Source organism: Lipomyces chichibuensis (genome assembly GCF_038497645.1).
Source record: "Lipomyces chichibuensis strain CBS 12929 unplaced genomic scaffold V1513scaffold_14, whole genome shotgun sequence".
Classification (NCBI taxonomy): Eukaryota; Fungi; Ascomycota; class Lipomycetes; order Lipomycetales; family Lipomycetaceae; genus Lipomyces; species Lipomyces chichibuensis.
In genome coordinates this window covers 127,951-143,688 of record NW_027117466.1, presented here as the reverse complement: position 1 = coordinate 143,688, position 15,738 = coordinate 127,951, and the positions used below count along the sequence as shown (strand labels likewise).

Sequence of the window (15,738 nt, the reverse complement as noted above, 5' to 3'; positions counted from 1 at the left end):
ACTCAAGAAAAGTAAAATTTAGAACTATACTACACACCAAATTCGGCAAGACTCCATACATAAACTATAATGATCATCATATGTTTTACAAATTTCCGTCGCGTTGTCCGTGGTGCATGTATCAATACCAAATCTCAATAATTCAAGCCATCCATATCTTAACATCCATATGCACTGACGCAGTCGCTATAACACATCGAATATTTCGCCCATGAGAAATACTACTGTGACCACTTGCCTGACCATTTCCATTCCCCTTCGTTCCGTTAGTTCTATTTGGTACTTTCGCAATAATTGACGGTGCCCACTTCAATGCAGACACGAAATGATCATGCGCATTCTCTATCGTCCGTACACATCTTCCGCCTTGTGTAAAATCCCAACAACGGATAGTCTTGTCATCACCGGCTGAAATCAAAAATTTTCCGCCAGGATGAAATGCAATAGACCGTACCCAGTTATCATGGCCTTCTAGCGTCACTACTAAATTTCCACGGAAATCCCATATCTTTATGGTCCTATCTCTAGCGCCAGTCGCAAAGTATTCAAATCCAGATGATGTAGGTGGCATCCTCTTCGATTCAGTAAGAGCCGCTATGTAAGTATAACTAGCCGGCGGCGCAACAGCACAACATTCGATAACATGATCATGCGCAGCAACTGTTAGTCGGCAATCGCCAGTTGACACTTCATTTATCCTCGCTAAATGATCCGCCCCTACAGACAATAGCAGTTCCCCATCTAGTGTTGGAACAACGTCTTTAATCCAGTCTGAATGTCCGACAACAGTTCGTAAGCAATATCCAGTTTTGACGGCCCATATCCGCAATGTCTTGTCTCGCGAGGCAGACACTATCCTTTCGCCGTCAGGAAGGAATTTAACACAAGATACTGTGTGATCATGACCTTTTAAGGTCCGAATGTTTTTGTATTCATCATTTGCATCCCATAGCTTAATAGTCAAGTCAGACGAACACGACGCTGTATGCAAAGTTAGTGCGATGCAATATGACGGTAGTGTGATACACTAACCCAATAGCTCTTCTCCAGCACGGCCGCCAAAATCCAGGTCCAGGACACTTTTCGTGTGGCCCTTAACGGTCCTCTCCAACTCGCCTAGTTCCCAATCCCATATTTTAATCATGGTGTCTTCAGACCCGGATGCTAGAACGGAAAACACGGGGTGAAAAGCTATCGAGTTGACTGCTTGCCGATGTCCCAGTAGTGTATACTTACTTATCCGTGGTAACCAAGTTGCGGGATCTGCCACTTTTCTTAATGACGATGGTAGAGTGTCTAATTCTGTTTGTAGAGAAGCGACTTGCGATTCTAGATCCATGATCTGTACGTAAAATTAGTCGGTGACACGCACACGATGAGTCGTTTTGTGAACATGCCTTCTTTTGCAATCGGACAACACTCGTCCATTTTTTCTCTAGCAGTCCATTGTAATTGATTACGTCTTCATCAAATCCACCATCCTGTATTCCCAGTTCATTTCTCAGAGCCTCATGTGATGCTTCCAAACCGGACGCGGCAAAGTATTGTAAAATTGACGCATTTCTATGGAATGTAAGATACGTAACTCCTGACTTATCTAAATTAATCTCACAGTTCATCACGTTGACGATTGGTTAAGAAAGACGACGTCATCTGTGGAAATCAAGTTGAAGGTTACTTGAATCCACGAGTTGATGAAGAAGCGCTATGACTCCTATGGCAACAACAATGCTCTAGTATTCCAAATTGAGAGCAATATCAGGCTTCACTAGCCCCGCATCCGTAACAATTAAACCCCAGTGAGTATATGTACACAGCTGGTTATTCTTGATTCATGATCCGCCCACGCGGTCGCAGCCATGATTAACCGGTCGTTGGTTATTTAGTTTCCGTAGTATTGCTACAGACGGACGAGCATGCCGCACTAGCCTAAAACAGGCTTAGCAGCACGTGAATCTCAACGGTTCTCCTGATAATTCAGTTTGTGTATTTGTTCCGCAAGTGGGCCAGCCCCGGCACATATATAGTGCAAATCAGGGTGAGCAAACTCGCGCATCGTCCACATTCAAGCAATGTAAACAAACCATCGAGGCTTATCCGTGAAGCCTGGTAATAGGAAGGATCCGACAACTAATTACGCACCCCAATATCCCTGTACCGGCTTATTTTGATTATTTCTAAATATACATTCTGCAATGGCCGATCAGGAAGAGGACTATTCTTCTCTTCCTTTGCTTGACCGGGTTACACATAAGGTACATTGTTTTGACACTACTGACCGAAATTTGATCAAGCTAATGCATAGGCGCGTCTAGATATGGAAAGTAAGATTATCAGCATATGAAGAAATGACGAAGCAATTCACAACCTCTGCCAGCGAAAACGATCCATGCTTTCGACCATTTCTCAATGATCCGACTTTTTTCAAGAAAATTGTGACGGACTCCAATGTTGCCGCCCAGGAGGTTGGTATCACATCACTTGTTGCTTGTCTTCAGTACGGCGGTCCAAACGCTTGCCAGCGATTACGAGGAACGGTCGTGACTCCTTTGGCTGAGAAGGGATTGGTTTCTATGCGTGCTGGAACTAAGCAGAAGACAATTGACGCGTTGCTGTATTTTATCGAACTTGATACCCCGGATCCCGTCGTTGATGAGCTAATTCCAATTCTAAGCAACAAGCTTCCAAAACTTGTTACGGGTACCACTATTGCGCTAAGAGAAATTGTTAGGTCATTTGGAACTAAGACTGTCGCACCAAAAGGCATCGTCAAAGCTCTGCCTAAGTTATTTGCACACTCTGATAAAAACGTACGCGCTGAAGCTGCGAATTTGACCGTCGAGTTGTACAAATGGATGGGCGACGTACTTAAGATGGGTTTACTTCCGGATCTAAAACCAGTACAGCAGAAGGAATTAGAAGATGCGTTTGAGAGTGTGAAAGGCTCGGCACCGCAACAAGAGCGATTTTTATTGTCCCAGCAGCAGGCTGCTGCTCAAGGAGACAGCCTCGTCGGTGGAGCAGTCGAGCAAGATGACGAGGACGAAATTGATCCGATGGATTTCATTGAGGCTGTGGATATTTTTCGCAAGATTCCGGGAGACTTCTACGAAAGGATGGGATCCGTCAAATGGAAAGATCGAAAAGAAGCTGTGGATGATCTATTCAAAGTAGTGTCCGTCCCCAAAATTGCCGACTCTGATTTTAGCGAGCTTATGAGAGTTCTTGCGAAATGCATTGCAAAAGACGCGAATGTTGCCGTGGTAACTGTTGCAGCTAACTGCGTAGAAGCGGCTGCCAAGGGGTTGAGAGCAGGATTTGCGAAATATAAGACAATTGTTTTCACATCATTGCTAGAACGGCTAAAGGAGAAAAAGTTGTCCGTTTCTGAAGCTCTTGGTGCGGCATTGGATGCAGTTTTCGAGTCGGTATGTATCTTTTTATGTATATTGCACCACGGTACTAAATGGTTTTTAGACGTCTTTTAGCGACGTGCTTGAAGATGTCCTCGAGTTTATGAAACACAAAACTCCTCAGGTAAAGCAGGAGACCACGATTTTTTTGGTCCGGTGTCTTCGAACAATCAAGGTTGTGCCCAAAACCGCCGAGATTAAACAGATGTGCGATGCATGTACGGCACTACTAGCTGACACAGCCAAACCAGTTCGTTCAGCGGCGGCAGAGGCCATGGGGACTATCATGAAGATGATTGGTGAGCGCGCAATGACGCCGTTCATCGAGGGTCAGGACGACATCCGAAAAGGCATGATTAAGGAATTTTTCGAAACAGCAACTGTCAGAGCGAAGCCCGAAAAGGCAGCGCCGCCATCTACACTGGCTCCTAAGGCTGCTGCCGGTTCTCGGGCGCCTACTGGAGCTCCAAGACCAAAAGCAAGTGCAGCGGGTCTTAAACGCCCAACTGGTACGCCGCCGGCATCCAGTGGTCGATCTTCAGCTGCTACTGATCCAGCTGCCCCTCCTCCTCCATCACATTCTCGGCTAGCACCACCAGGATCTCGGACGTCACGGATTGGAGCGGGATCTACAGGTGTCCTGCGGAAAAAGGACGACCATCCATCGTCTCCTCGAACTACTAGTGCGAGTGGTACTCCACCTCGAGGCGCTACCAGCCGGGGCTTAACTGGCGTCTCCCTATCGACTTCGACTTCGTCATCATCATCACACAGTGGTTTGTCTGCAGCGGAGAAAGCAGAGCTTGCAGAATTGAGAAGGGCTAGAGAAGAGTGGGTATCGAGTACTGCGGCGTTGAAGGTACAGGTTGAAACGTTGCAGGCGGATAACCTGAAATTGTCGCAGACGATCGCTGAATTGCAGCTTAACAACAAACAGCTAATTGAAGACCACACACGAGATGTGTTGGCAGTTAAGGCGAAGGAAACACAATTAGCTAGGGCCAGGAGCGACGTTGACACTGCTAGAGCCAAGATAGGCAAGCTACAGAGAGAGTTAGAAGCAAAACCTGCCGCCGCTGCTGCTGCTGCTGTGCCTTCCAGCACAGGTTTTAGAGTTGACGAAGTAATGGCTCACAATCTTGACGATGGAATTAGCAATGTGTCGCCGGTAACGAGAAACAAGTCAGAAATGTTTTTGCCGGAAGAGGAGAAGGAAAATGGATTTGCCGCTTCTGCAGCGTCGCGCTCTGCCAGTGCCTATGCGCCCCAATCTAGTTCGAGACCTGGATCGTTTAGTCCAATATCAAGTAGCACAGCAGAAAGTAGTGATATTGGGTCCGGCGCCGGGCATGCTGGATCGGTGGAGAGTTGGAGAAGAGCGGCGGAGGTTACCAGCCAGCTGAAGGCGCGGATAGAAGCGATGAAGGCTAGACAAATTAAGCGGTGAGGAGCATCTTAGGAATCGGATATCGAGATAACGGTACTTTCCCATTGTAATTTATTTTGTTATTGTGAGATGTATGATAACATAACTTGTAAGTTTCAGCTTTGTCAGCCCCTCACATTCTTCGGGTAAGGGCTCTGTGTAAGGGTACTTAGTCTAGAAGCATAATTGTGAGCCAATTAGAACCCAAGGAGGGCTACTGCGTGTATAAGCTAAACAAGGTGCCAATTTTTGATACAAAATATAGAATATCAGTTGCATAATCCAGGACCGAACCCTGGCGATGAAAGTCAGTGGCCGGGTCAGCGAATCTCATCGCGATAGGGGCACTCACCGTCGATAGGCGCACAGGCCAGGATGTGGTGCACGGGTCGGAGTTGACTACGTGCGATGATGGCCCAACCGCATTCGACAGTTCGCAGCACTGGCAGCCTCAGTGGTAGATTCTTCCTTTCGCCCACCACACAGTCACTTCTCCACTCGTGTTGTTGCTCTCTCAGTTGTAGGGTCCTGCCGTCGCCCATCGAGAATCGTATCTGCTCGGTGTCTGAATACATCAATAATGCGACCTCGCAAAGTAACCGAACCGGTTGATCCAGCTACGTTGCGCCGCTCCTCACGCGTCAAGCCCACTGCAGCCGAAGCTGCAACTCCTGCTCCGCCGCCAGCAAAGAAACAGAAGACCGCACCAAAAGCGAAAGCCGAGAAACAAATGAAAGAGGCCCCTATTGAGGAGAAGAAAGGATCTCAATTACCCAGCCCCGTAGCCACTGATGGCGAAGACGCGACGGCGGCAGATAAACCAGAAGAAAAGGAGTTTAAAGTTTTGCTGCAAGTCGGTGATGAGCTCCCCGATGTCACGGTCCTTGATCAGGATGGGAACAGAGTCAACTTAAAGTCAATCGCGGCTGAGAAGACTGTTGTTGTGTTTGCCTATCCGAAGGCCAGTACACCGGGATGTACGCGTCAAGCTTGTGGATTTCGAGACGTGTTCCCGAAATTTGATACCGTTGAGGCTGCTGTATACGGACTTTCTGCGGACACCGTGGCCGCACAGAAAAAGTTCCAGGAGAAGCAAAATTTGCCGTATCCGTTGCTGGCAGACACAAAGTTCGAGCTACTGGGACCGTTGGGAGCGAAGAAGACTGAGAAGGGTGGCATTGTCCGATCCTTTTGGGTTATCAAGGAAGGTAAAATCGCGACTATGGTTGTTGGTGTCAAGCCGGAGGTGTCTGTCGAAATGGCGTTGGCGGAAGTCATTGACGATGAGTAATTTTGTTGGTGTTAACGAGTTGTATATTAACTGATTTGATTTGTTTGGAATCCTTGTTAGTTTGCTCCTCTACTTGTATTGTACTATGTCTGATTATGGAGTGTGAGATGAAATCGGGATATTTCTATCGTACTGTGTCACAGAATATGTCCCTGTTCAGAGCCATACATTATAAATCTATATTCCAAACCCCCTCCCCAGAAGTACCAAAAATTACCCGTCTAAATGAGTGACTAAAGGGTGTGTGAAAGAATAACAAAATGAATGATTCATAGAACAGACCATGCAAAATCATAGCATAATCCCGTGTAACTCCTGTAATGTCGTCATATTCCAAATCCCAAAGCAAAAAAAAGCACAAATCAAACACTCTATAATGCCAACGAGTCCAACATCCTGCACACCTATCAATTCTCACGAGGACGTGACGAAATTGATAACTTTGTTCTGCACATTAGCTACGGTTGAGTTCTGCTCTTGCTGAACTCTATTCGCGACGTTATCAGGCATCCCTTGCGTCTTGTCTGGAGAAGTATTGACATCGCTCAGCGGAATACGATACTCAGGTGCTTTACCTTTATCCAGCCTTGACGCACTACTCCGAGGAGTGATCGTACTAGCATCGTCTTCTGAATAATGTGCTGATGATTCTCGTTCCGAACTGACTTCGCCATCTTCATTCTCCATATCCTCCGACCATTCCTCTTCTACCTCTTCAAGTCCCTCATTTAGTATCCTGTCCTGTACAGAGATAGCTTTGCTATTAGCTTCAATATCAATATTGTGCGAGGGGTCAGCATCAGACGATATTAAATCCGCTCTCGCGTATTCCCTACTAGACATTTTGCGATCACTGTAGTAATCCAGCTTCATGATCTCACGTTTCGCAACAAGAATAGCATCATGTAGCGCTTTCCGACGTGTCGCAATCTCTTTAGTGGTCAGATGTGTAGTATCCACAAGAACATGACCCGGATGCAACCGTGCATGATCATCTTTGCCACCGTCTTCATGCTTGCCAGCCTTCCGCTTCCCCCGCTGCGATCGGACCTGCTGGTAAGAATACAATAGGCATCGTAGTAGCTCCCTCCTAGATTCCTGAAATATTAAAAAAGATATTATTTGATCCATAAACGAGGCCAGGAGCACAACGCCTTCACCGCCGTCGCTCACAAACCGCTCCACAGCTTCGATCTTTTGCCGATCTAATCTAGCTTTCTTCAATCGCCGTAAAAGACAACCGATGTTCGTGATTTCCTTTACACTCACATCGTCATCTTCCTCCCCTTCGCTCGAACTGTCGTCGTAATCGTCGTACCTATATCGCAAGTGTGGCCCTAACGTACTAGTCTTGCCATTGCCAGTGTCTGTAGTCACGATCTCGAGTGGTTGGTCGCTTTTATCAAATTTCCGGCTTTTATTCACCGCAAAATGTTTTCGAGCGCGAGCTTGAGATGCACTCGACTCTACCGAAAAATATTCCGGCGCATTTCCTTCAAGGACTGAATACACTTCTGGTCTGGTATTCGTCCCGCTCTGATTTACGGTACCGAACGTGCCCTTCGGAGCCTCGGAATCCGCCGAAATCTCTGTTACATTTTTCCGTCTCTTGCGAATCCATCTGCGCCGCCGCACAAATGAATGAAACCATACGTGCGCACCGTGCCATTTATCACTTGTGAAACTCAAGGAATAGGACCACCCTTGGTCGTCGACGTCGTAGGTCATATCGATGTACCAAGTTCGCCAGACCCATTCCCATGATGGATCAGGGACCGGTGCCGAGAGAATGTCGACCGGTGAGTGTTTGTAGTCAGCGTCAACCCACGGGGAAGGGTCGTAGTTAAGCAGTCCTTTTGACGAAAACAGTGGATGGCCAAAAGCAAAGAACCTTGATCCATTAGACATCGATCTAATTCATCAGATATTACAAACCTACCCTCGTTGGTTTTCATACAGAATGTCGTATTTGACGTTAGGATCGGATCTGAATATGTTACCGCCCACAGGCTTCATTTCCTTGTTATCCTCCTTCAAGCGAGTATATCCTTGTGAATATCCATGTCGAATCCTTGCTGGAACAATAGAGTCGAGCGGCCCATCTGCCTCGTTCCAGGTATTGTACGCTTCAACTTCGTCGTCCATGCCGTCAACAAGCGACGGCATGCAACAACAAATGGCCGAAAACACACGCTTCAGCATCAGCTGAAAGTCCATACACTTCCGGTATTTTTTCCGGCTTCGACCAAAGACTATTGAACTGCCGGGACTGCCTGCCCGATCTGGAAGCAACGGAGCTGACTCATTCGAGGCGGTTTGTCCTAGAAACCCAATGGTAGACTCTTCGAGAGCAGTAGACGGCGTGTTTTCACCAGGGCCACGGAAGGCAGGTGGCATGGAATCCGTCTGCTTTATTGCATCGGGATACTCGGACGTTTCACCTTCCTGACGCGTCTCAACAACGGTATTTGGTTGCTGCTGCTGTTGCAGTCTCTCAATTTGCGCCGGCGCCAGCTCGTCAGAGTCAACTGACCCGTACGAACCAGTATTTTCGCCTGTATTTATGGCATCGGAGTGATGGGACACCGTATGATCGACAAGCGTAATCTTATGTGGGCCCCGTGGTGCCTTGTTGCCACTTATTCCGTTCAGAATACTACTCCGTACCTCAAGGAAATCGTCCGCTGGTCTCGTGATTGCTTGGAAAAGCGAGCTCATCGCGGCGAGATCCGTCTAATTGCCAAAATTGCGAATACTAATTTTTGCGAACGATTCCAATAAAAATATGCAGAAAAAACAAGCTATCTTGCTTTGAAATTTGTTCTGCGGCCTGTGGTAAGACCTTGATGCCATGTGGACAGTGCGATGAGGAGCAATTAAATTGGCCGGTGTTTTATCGCTTTGGTTACTGGCCGATCGGCAATTAACGTCATAGTCTGAACCTTCCCAAGCCTCACAGTCTGCGACTTATCAATGTTATTTAATACCAGCCCAATAGCGGACAATAGTTTAGGGTGAAAATTATCAAGCGAAAGCTAAATAGAAGCAGTGAACAATATGTTCTTTAACCGCGGAATCGCATATGAAATCTGAGTGGTTGTGCACCCATAAAGGAGAAACCACTATATTTGTAATATATATAAATGTATATTAAATTTGTGAGTATCTGCATAATTTACCTACTCCGTATAAGAAACACTACTAGCCGTCGCGTTGTCCGTTGCTCAATAAACTATGGAGATCCAGCTTGGTAGTAATATGTTCCCAGTAATCACTTCGTCATACGAAGACACTTTGTTTACAACCTAATTATTACCGACTAAGCCATCATTACCTTTCGTCCATATCAATGCTCATAACGTGAAGGAAAAAATTAACAAAATAATTATCCATACACGTCAAACATTTTCTACAAATACACGCAAAGATAGAATACAGATACAGATCCTCGAGATTCACAAACTTGGTACGTCCATATCAATACTCATAACATAAAGGAAAAATTAACGAAATAATTATCCATACCCGTCAAAAATTGACTACAAATACACGGAAAGATAGAATACAGATACAGATCCTCAAGATCCGCAGACTTGGTACATCATTCGCTGCAATAAAGTATAATGATCATAAAGTAAGACCCCCAATTTCTCTACATCACAAGAGTGAACGGCACCCAAGTTACTTTTCGGTCGCGGCCTCGATTTTCTCGATCGCGGCATTAACCTCGTCGGACTTCTCCTCCTTCTTGTCTCCAGCACCTTGCAGCTCACCGGCAGACTTCTCCTCTGGTGCATCCTGTGCATATTTCCTTGGGCGACCCCGGCCTCTTCTCTGATCTGCAGGCACTTGAGGAGCAAGTGCTTTCTTTGCCGCCTCTTTGGTCTTGTCTTTCTCCAGTCTTTGCTCTTCCGTAAGCTTTGGTCTTCCCCGTCCTCTCTTCGGTGGTTCTGATATGTCCTGATTAGGCTGAACAGCGTGAAGCTCTCGTTAGTATAGCAATCACATGTCCATACTCCAGATTTCGTACCTTAGTCTTGAATTCTTTCTTCGGTCTGCCACGACCACGTTTTGCAGGAACTTCTGCACTCTCGGTGGACCCGGTCAATGCAGGAGCAGCACTCTGAGTAGATGCAGCATCGCTCTTCTTTGGACGTCCACGGCCACGCTTCACAGATCCCGCCAGAAGATCGTCAGAGTCCTTAGACTCGTCAACCCTTTGTCGCTTTCTACAAGCCAAGTCAAAAACAGTACACTTCAATAATCTCAATTGCCATCATACTTTTCATCATCGACTTCTCCATCTTCCGAAGGTCTTTTAGTACTGCATACAACTATGAGATATTACCTGCAACAGACCAAGCGAGGACTTACCTTGCACGTTTCTTGCGGCCCCGGGTGGAAGATTTCCCGGCTTCCTCAGCCTGTTGTTCCATCTTTTCGCCGGTTGTCTCCTCAGTCTTCGTCTCACCATTCTCTCGCTCTTCCTCATCGTCTGGAGCTTCGTTCTTGCTTCTGCGTTTTCTTGGATTCTTCGCACCTAAGCGATTGGTCTCAATGTCGCCTACACACCAGTTGTTTAATAATATAAGCGCATAATATGTATTGATGCACGTACCCTTATACTCAGAATCCGCTACATGGCCCTCCTCCAACGCGCCAGCTACTCGCTTCTGGTCCTCTGCGCTGATCTCATCATATCCATCTAGACCCTGCGGCAACGATTCGACTTTAGTTTTAATGTTCTGAATAACCTGTGGCGTAACGCAAGACCTAACATATGTCAGCCTACTATCCTCAAATAATAAAGATGCCAAAGGGAACATACCAATGCCTCCATTGCCATGACTGATTGTCCCCAATAGTAACAAAGACTCCTAATCGAAGCTCTCCTTTCCCAATTTTTACTCCTTCAGATTTACAGGCCGGACCTTTACAGCCCGCACGGCCCTGCTTCGCATTTTCTGTATTAAAAGCCGTTAATATTTCGCTACACATATGAATCAGTCTGCATATTAAATTTCGTTGTGTTGAAACCGAACAGACTTGATCAGGCTCACCTATTCGATAAGACATTCCGATATCTATACCCTTTCAGAACAAAATTCCAGCTAAAATACCAGTTAGATACCAAATCATATAAATCTCAGTTGGGCTTCCACGAATGCGGAGTGTTGTTGAGGAGGTGGTGAGCGGCGCATATTATTGCATGATGCCGCGAGCTGAATTGTGTTGTGTAAATAGGATATTGTGTATTGGCTCCGCATGCTATTCGATTTAAAAATGTAAATAATACCTTCTGCAATTCTTGCTATGCTATAGTTTAAACTGAAACAGTGAGTAGCGTATGGGTACAACGGACGATTGATATATGATGAGTGGAGCTGGGGAATCGATTCAATTGATGGTCCAGCTAGCCAGGTTTGAGGTTGCCTAGATAGACGCATTTCGACACCAGCGCGCCTGGGGTCCCCGCCGTCTTATGCTCGAATCGATTGAGATCAACTCTCCCAATTCGAGCTTTGGTATTCTGGATTTAACGTTTTCAATTGTCTATTGACATTAAATTTGTTGAAATCGAGAAAATAGCACATAATAGAGGATATCCAGACCGATTATTATCAAGTCCAAGTCAGAACAATGCAGACCAGAGACAACTTCTAAACCATACACATTTCTTCCCTACTCGCGAGATCGAAAACGTGACTGCCTTCAACTCAATACAACACAGTAAGCACAATATAAGCATTACAATCACCCTAGCATACCCGTTACATGAAATGGATACAGTATTTGGAGTAATCAAATCGCCCGAGATGAAGTTCGTTTTAAAGTGCTCTTGGGGTTGCGTCGCCCCGTTCTGGTGACATCGATTCCGGCTACATGACAGGGAGACACTTGTCCATTCATCTGCCCATTGTCAGGTTAAATCGCTCATTAATGAGAAGTATATTCTGGCCATCAAACATTTCCAACCAGTATCAATGAGCGATGCTAAAACATCTGCTAAGTTCGGGCAGCATCTGTTGTCACTTTCTTGTGTCTTTGTACGACGTAATATTCATTGAAATTCAAGCGCACGCCCAAGAACCTCATCTCAGTATCACTCTGATACGCCAGGTCACCCAGTAATTTCTCGACCAAGGAATGAAAATTAATCTTCAAACTCTTGATTCGCGTACTTATGAAAGCATGATGAGTAGTTGCGACGGTCGCTGTGGCATCGTTGTCGCCTGGTGTATTTGGGTCGGCAGTCTGCCGTCTTGTGTATTCTTCTACAGAGAAATTATACAAAGTGTCCTAGATGATATTAGTACTATCTAGCGAGCAGAAATCGAAACATGTAACTTACAATTGCATCTGTAAAAGACAACATGATCTTTAGGATCTCATGAAGCTGGTGAATCAAACTATCTTCTTTCCCAGCTCGCGCTGAGCCAAGGAGTCCCTTGTGAGTAATATTCCCTAAATACTTCGTATGTACCTCAATCAAGTGATCGAGGGTTAAATCCGGCTTGTTCAGTTCGTACTGTAGTTCCGACCACGAGGACTCAATGACTTCATAGAGAATATAGTACTCGAGCTGGCATATGAAATGGATCATTTCACTGCAACATGCTCGCGCCATTTTCCAATCTGAATCGACAGCATCCTTCACATATGACAGGATGCCGCGGGCGCCTGTAATGGATCTGCGCCAAGCCACGTCAAGGACAAACCCAACGCGCTTGAGCCGCCATAAGAAATTAAAGATCTTCAGATACTGTCGCGTAGCATAGGCGTTCACAATGACATCTAAAGGAGCCTCAACTTTATATTCAAGAGTAAATACGTCCCAGCCGATTTCGCCGTGAGATAGTTCAAGCATACGGGCGTCCAAATTTCGAAGTACCTCTGGGATCGAATATTGAGCATTTGAGCCACGAATTGCAGTCTCCAATATTGACGTTAAGTTGTGCCTATACAGTGTATTTGCTGGTCGTTCAAGCGATGGCGCCAGCAATTCCATGAGCATGGCAACGAAATCCCCTTGTCCGAGTAACAGATAATTTTTCAGCGCTTGGATATGCTCCTTCAGTTTGAACTTTGTTGTCAACAGAAACATCAAATGAGTCACTGTTTTACGGTGAGCCGTATCAATAGCCGCTTCGATCTCACCGTCAGCCTCCCCGTAGTGAAATGTCCGCGACAGCTCTGTGCCGTGTCGATCAACCCAGTCACCTTCGCCGCAACCCATTCGAATGAAATCCAGACTCTTCCCCGTCTGGAATATTTTCTTCACAAGTTCGTCACTAATAAACGTAGGAATTTGTGACTCTTCCAGAACATACCGTCCATCCCAAACTGCATCTGTTTGATCTCCTTTCTGCACGAAATATTCCATGTAAGGATCTCGAATGTCTCCTGTATAGATCCACTGCTGCAGGAACTCGTAAAATGGCCGTGATACATCCTTTAATAATCGAGAAGCAAAGTCCGAAATAAATGGGTCACCATGAGACGTATACGAATGCAGCACGTTTAACAGCTGTCCGCCATTCTTATCTAACTCTACACATTAGAGCAAGCTGGCATAACGTATGTGTATACTCACCTTTACATTTTTCGGCCATGTCGGTCATGAGTCGCAATATTATCGTGGGGTCTCTAAGCCAATAAATGCATTTCTTTAACGTCACGCCCCCAAGACTCCATCCTCTTTTCCATTCCGGGACATCTTTCTCTGCCTGTAGCTCTTTCCGAATTTCTTCGTCGATCTTTGAAATAAGACTCAAATAACCTCGAAGTTCTGTCTCAATCGCGCTACGGAATGCCTGACCTATTAGCCCACTTGGGGACTCGACGAATATTGTCAAATTCTTGTAAAGTAATGCTGGTTCGACTAAGCTGTGTAAGATTGATATCATCGGCAGTGGGAGAGTATTTGGCAATGATATTGCGCCGGAGTCCACAAAAGGAAGAGTTGAAGAGTTGAGACCTTGGAGTGTAAACGAGACATCACCTAAGAGTTTCGTTTCTGAAGGCTCTATGCAAACCGTTAGCAAATAGCACAAAAATTTTGGTTAATCAACTGACCTGTTGGTGGCTTATTTAAAGCCAGCACATCAGCTTTTGTTTGCAATATTACGGCACTAAGAGAAGTAGTGAGAGAGTCAAGGGCCAAATCTGAAGCCCAAGGAGATGGTAAACCACCGCGCGACGCATTTAGTTCAACTTCGCTCATAATTTGAGATCAAAAACGTAATTAAGGTAGATTCCAGAGCGTCGAATTTTGGTGAGGGCGCATGAGGATGATTTGCAGTGATTCGAGTCGATGCGACGACGCGTAACATGCGATTTGTTGACATCACAAAAGCCGGTAACAGAAACTGGATCGCGACCCTAGCCCTGTCACGGAAGGCACGATCTGGAAACCCATCGGAAACTTATTTAAGAATCTCTAGCCCGCAAGAAACATATTTTTGGGTAAAATGAATGCGTAGTACTGTTGCTTCTAACCTGCAATAATTTGATCTTTTTCTGGGAGATTTCGATGCGTCTAGTAGTAATGGTGTCAAGGCTGCTATTGTAAGCTCCAATCAGTGCAAATCCAACTGCGCCTCTAATCAGAACAAAACGATCAAGATTTGTAACCTATAAATAATGGCGTCAGCAAGATCGACGCCACTCCAAGTTGCCATTAAAATATTGAAGCTTTCATCTCCCCGTCGCAGCGTGCCTGGACTTGTTAGCATTTACAATTTGACGTCGCGGTCATCTGGTTTTTATCATTCTCGATCATCACTACCAGCTCGACCTTCAACGCGTATATATTCGCGATCCGCCGTCACGTCTCTCAATTCTTTTGTATCTGGTTTATTTTTCTCAACCACGGGGGCAAAAATGGGAGGCGACGACTTTTCGTATCCATTGCAAAAGACCGATGGGGAATGGCAGGCAATATTGACGCCTAAGCAGTTTAGCGTCCTACGTGGAAAAGGGACGGAGAGGCCATTTACCGGAGAATACGACCATCACCATGCTAATGGTGTCTACCATTGCGCTGGTTGCAATGCCCCATTATACAAAAGTTCGACCAAGTTTGATTCAGGATGTGGATGGCCAGCCTTCTTCGATGCGATTCCAGGTTCTATCAAGAGATTCGAGGACAACAGCCTTGGAATGGTCCGTACAGAAATGGTCTGCGCTAATTGCGGCGGACATCTTGGCCATATATTCAAGGGTGAAGGTATGACTAAAATGTTGTGTTGGACATAGGACATTCAGTCTGACGATGTTTGTCAGGCTACAAGACTCCAACAGACGAGCGGCACTGCGTCAACAGCATTAGCTTGAAGTTCAAGGACGCTGATAGCTAAAGACAAATACTAACTACATTTCCGTAATTGTGTTCGTCATGTGTGGCTTGGCCCATTAACTAATTATCGGATCCTTTGGAGAAGACGCGGCGAGTTTGGAGTTAATGTATTTATTTGACTAGTTTGGATTGCGGCAGATATTTATTTACATTATATTGAGGTAGCAATGTATACGAGCGTATTTATAATTCTTATATTCCATTGGGTCATACTGATCGGAATCAACATCCACTTGTATTAACTGTTTAA

At 45.7% G+C, this 15,738-nt stretch overlaps 7 protein-coding genes across 7 annotated transcripts; 3 read left to right on the top strand and 4 right to left on the bottom strand.

The window, feature by feature from the left end:
• Positions 1–2: 2 nt before the first annotated feature.
• V1513DRAFT_464226 (WD40-repeat-containing domain protein) lies at positions 3–2,039 on the bottom strand. The gene is made up of 4 exons (XM_066899993.1): positions 1,613–2,039; positions 1,398–1,563; positions 1,033–1,342; positions 3–981 (listed from the first exon to the last, which is right to left on the bottom strand). The coding sequence occupies exons 1-4, from the start codon at positions 1,651–1,653 to the stop codon at positions 143–145; spliced, it is 1,356 nt and encodes a 451-aa protein (XP_066753736.1). The 5' UTR covers positions 1,654–2,039; the 3' UTR covers positions 3–142.
• Positions 2,040–2,073: 34 nt separating this feature from the next.
• V1513DRAFT_399427 (armadillo-type protein) lies at positions 2,074–5,287 on the top strand. Its single transcript, XM_066895455.1, has 3 exons — positions 2,074–2,255; positions 2,316–3,428; positions 3,478–5,287. The coding sequence occupies exons 1-3, from the start codon at positions 2,196–2,198 to the stop codon at positions 4,858–4,860; spliced, it is 2,556 nt and encodes an 851-aa protein (XP_066753735.1). The 5' UTR covers positions 2,074–2,195; the 3' UTR covers positions 4,861–5,287.
• On the top strand, positions 5,115–6,337 carry V1513DRAFT_56219 (thioredoxin-like protein). The gene has a single exon (XM_066900546.1). It carries the CDS (start codon positions 5,420–5,422, stop codon positions 6,128–6,130), a length of 711 nt encoding a protein of 236 aa, XP_066753734.1. The 5' UTR covers positions 5,115–5,419; the 3' UTR covers positions 6,131–6,337.
• On the bottom strand, positions 6,338–8,927 carry V1513DRAFT_56224 (uncharacterized protein). Its single transcript, XM_066900547.1, has 2 exons — positions 8,070–8,927; positions 6,338–8,021 (listed from the first exon to the last, which is right to left on the bottom strand). Exons 1-2 carry the CDS (start codon positions 8,846–8,848, stop codon positions 6,545–6,547), a joined length of 2,256 nt encoding a protein of 751 aa, XP_066753733.1. The 5' UTR covers positions 8,849–8,927; the 3' UTR covers positions 6,338–6,544.
• An 884-nt stretch (positions 8,928–9,811) lies between these two features.
• V1513DRAFT_458395 (uncharacterized protein) lies at positions 9,812–11,206 on the bottom strand (the record flags this gene model as incomplete). The annotated part of the gene is made up of 7 exons (XM_066899692.1): positions 9,812–10,099; positions 10,161–10,359; positions 10,413–10,454; positions 10,505–10,694; positions 10,749–10,903; positions 10,959–11,094; positions 11,191–11,206. 7 exons carry the CDS (start codon positions 11,204–11,206, stop codon positions 9,812–9,814), a joined length of 1,026 nt encoding a protein of 341 aa, XP_066753732.1.
• Positions 11,207–11,699: 493 nt separating this feature from the next.
• Positions 11,700–14,478, bottom strand: V1513DRAFT_444194 (Spc98 family-domain-containing protein). Its single transcript, XM_066897922.1, has 4 exons — positions 14,207–14,478; positions 13,725–14,156; positions 12,483–13,675; positions 11,700–12,430 (listed from the first exon to the last, which is right to left on the bottom strand). The coding sequence occupies exons 1-4, from the start codon at positions 14,352–14,354 to the stop codon at positions 12,137–12,139; spliced, it is 2,067 nt and encodes a 688-aa protein (XP_066753731.1). The 5' UTR covers positions 14,355–14,478; the 3' UTR covers positions 11,700–12,136.
• A 535-nt stretch (positions 14,479–15,013) lies between these two features.
• V1513DRAFT_431387 (Mss4-like protein) lies at positions 15,014–15,489 on the top strand (the record flags this gene model as incomplete). The annotated part of the gene is made up of 2 exons (XM_066896379.1): positions 15,014–15,359; positions 15,416–15,489. The coding sequence occupies 2 exons, from the start codon at positions 15,014–15,016 to the stop codon at positions 15,487–15,489; spliced, it is 420 nt and encodes a 139-aa protein (XP_066753730.1).
• Positions 15,490–15,738: the final 249 nt, after the last annotated feature.

Bases quoted from the DNA above. Each gene is read 5' to 3' on its own strand.
- V1513DRAFT_464226 (XM_066899993.1), bottom strand. From the start codon at position 1,653: ATGACGTCGTCTTTCTTAACCAATCGTCAACGTGATGAACT. The intron at 1,343-1,397 runs GCATGTTCACAA...TTTTACGTACAG, and splicing joins TTGTCCGATTGCAAAAGAAG to ATCATGGATCTAGAATCGCA. The intron at 982-1,032 runs GTTAGTGTATCA...CTTTGCATACAG, and splicing joins TGCTGGAGAAGAGCTATTGG to CGTCGTGTTCGTCTGACTTG.
- V1513DRAFT_399427 (XM_066895455.1), top strand. From the start codon at position 2,196: ATGGCCGATCAGGAAGAGGACTATTCTTCTCTTCCTTTGCTTGACCGG. The intron at 2,256-2,315 runs GTACATTGTTTT...AGGCGCGTCTAG, and splicing joins TTGACCGGGTTACACATAAG to ATATGGAAAGTAAGATTATC. The intron at 3,429-3,477 runs GTATGTATCTTT...AATGGTTTTTAG, and splicing joins TGGATGCAGTTTTCGAGTCG to ACGTCTTTTAGCGACGTGCT.
- V1513DRAFT_56219 (XM_066900546.1), top strand. From the start codon at position 5,420: ATGCGACCTCGCAAAGTAACCGAACCGGTTGATCCAGCTACGTTGCGC.
- V1513DRAFT_56224 (XM_066900547.1), bottom strand. From the start codon at position 8,848: ATGAGCTCGCTTTTCCAAGCAATCACGAGACCAGCGGACGATTTCCTT. The intron at 8,022-8,069 runs GTAGGTTTGTAA...TAATGGATCAAG, and splicing joins CTGTATGAAAACCAACGAGG to GTTCTTTGCTTTTGGCCATC.
- V1513DRAFT_444194 (XM_066897922.1), bottom strand. From the start codon at position 14,354: ATGAGCGAAGTTGAACTAAATGCGTCGCGCGGTGGTTTACCATCTCCT. The intron at 13,676-13,724 runs GTGAGTATACAC...GTGTAGAGTTAG, and splicing joins CATGGCCGAAAAATGTAAAG to ATAAGAATGGCGGACAGCTG. The intron at 12,431-12,482 runs GTAAGTTACATG...AATATCATCTAG, and splicing joins TGTCTTTTACAGATGCAATT to GACACTTTGTATAATTTCTC.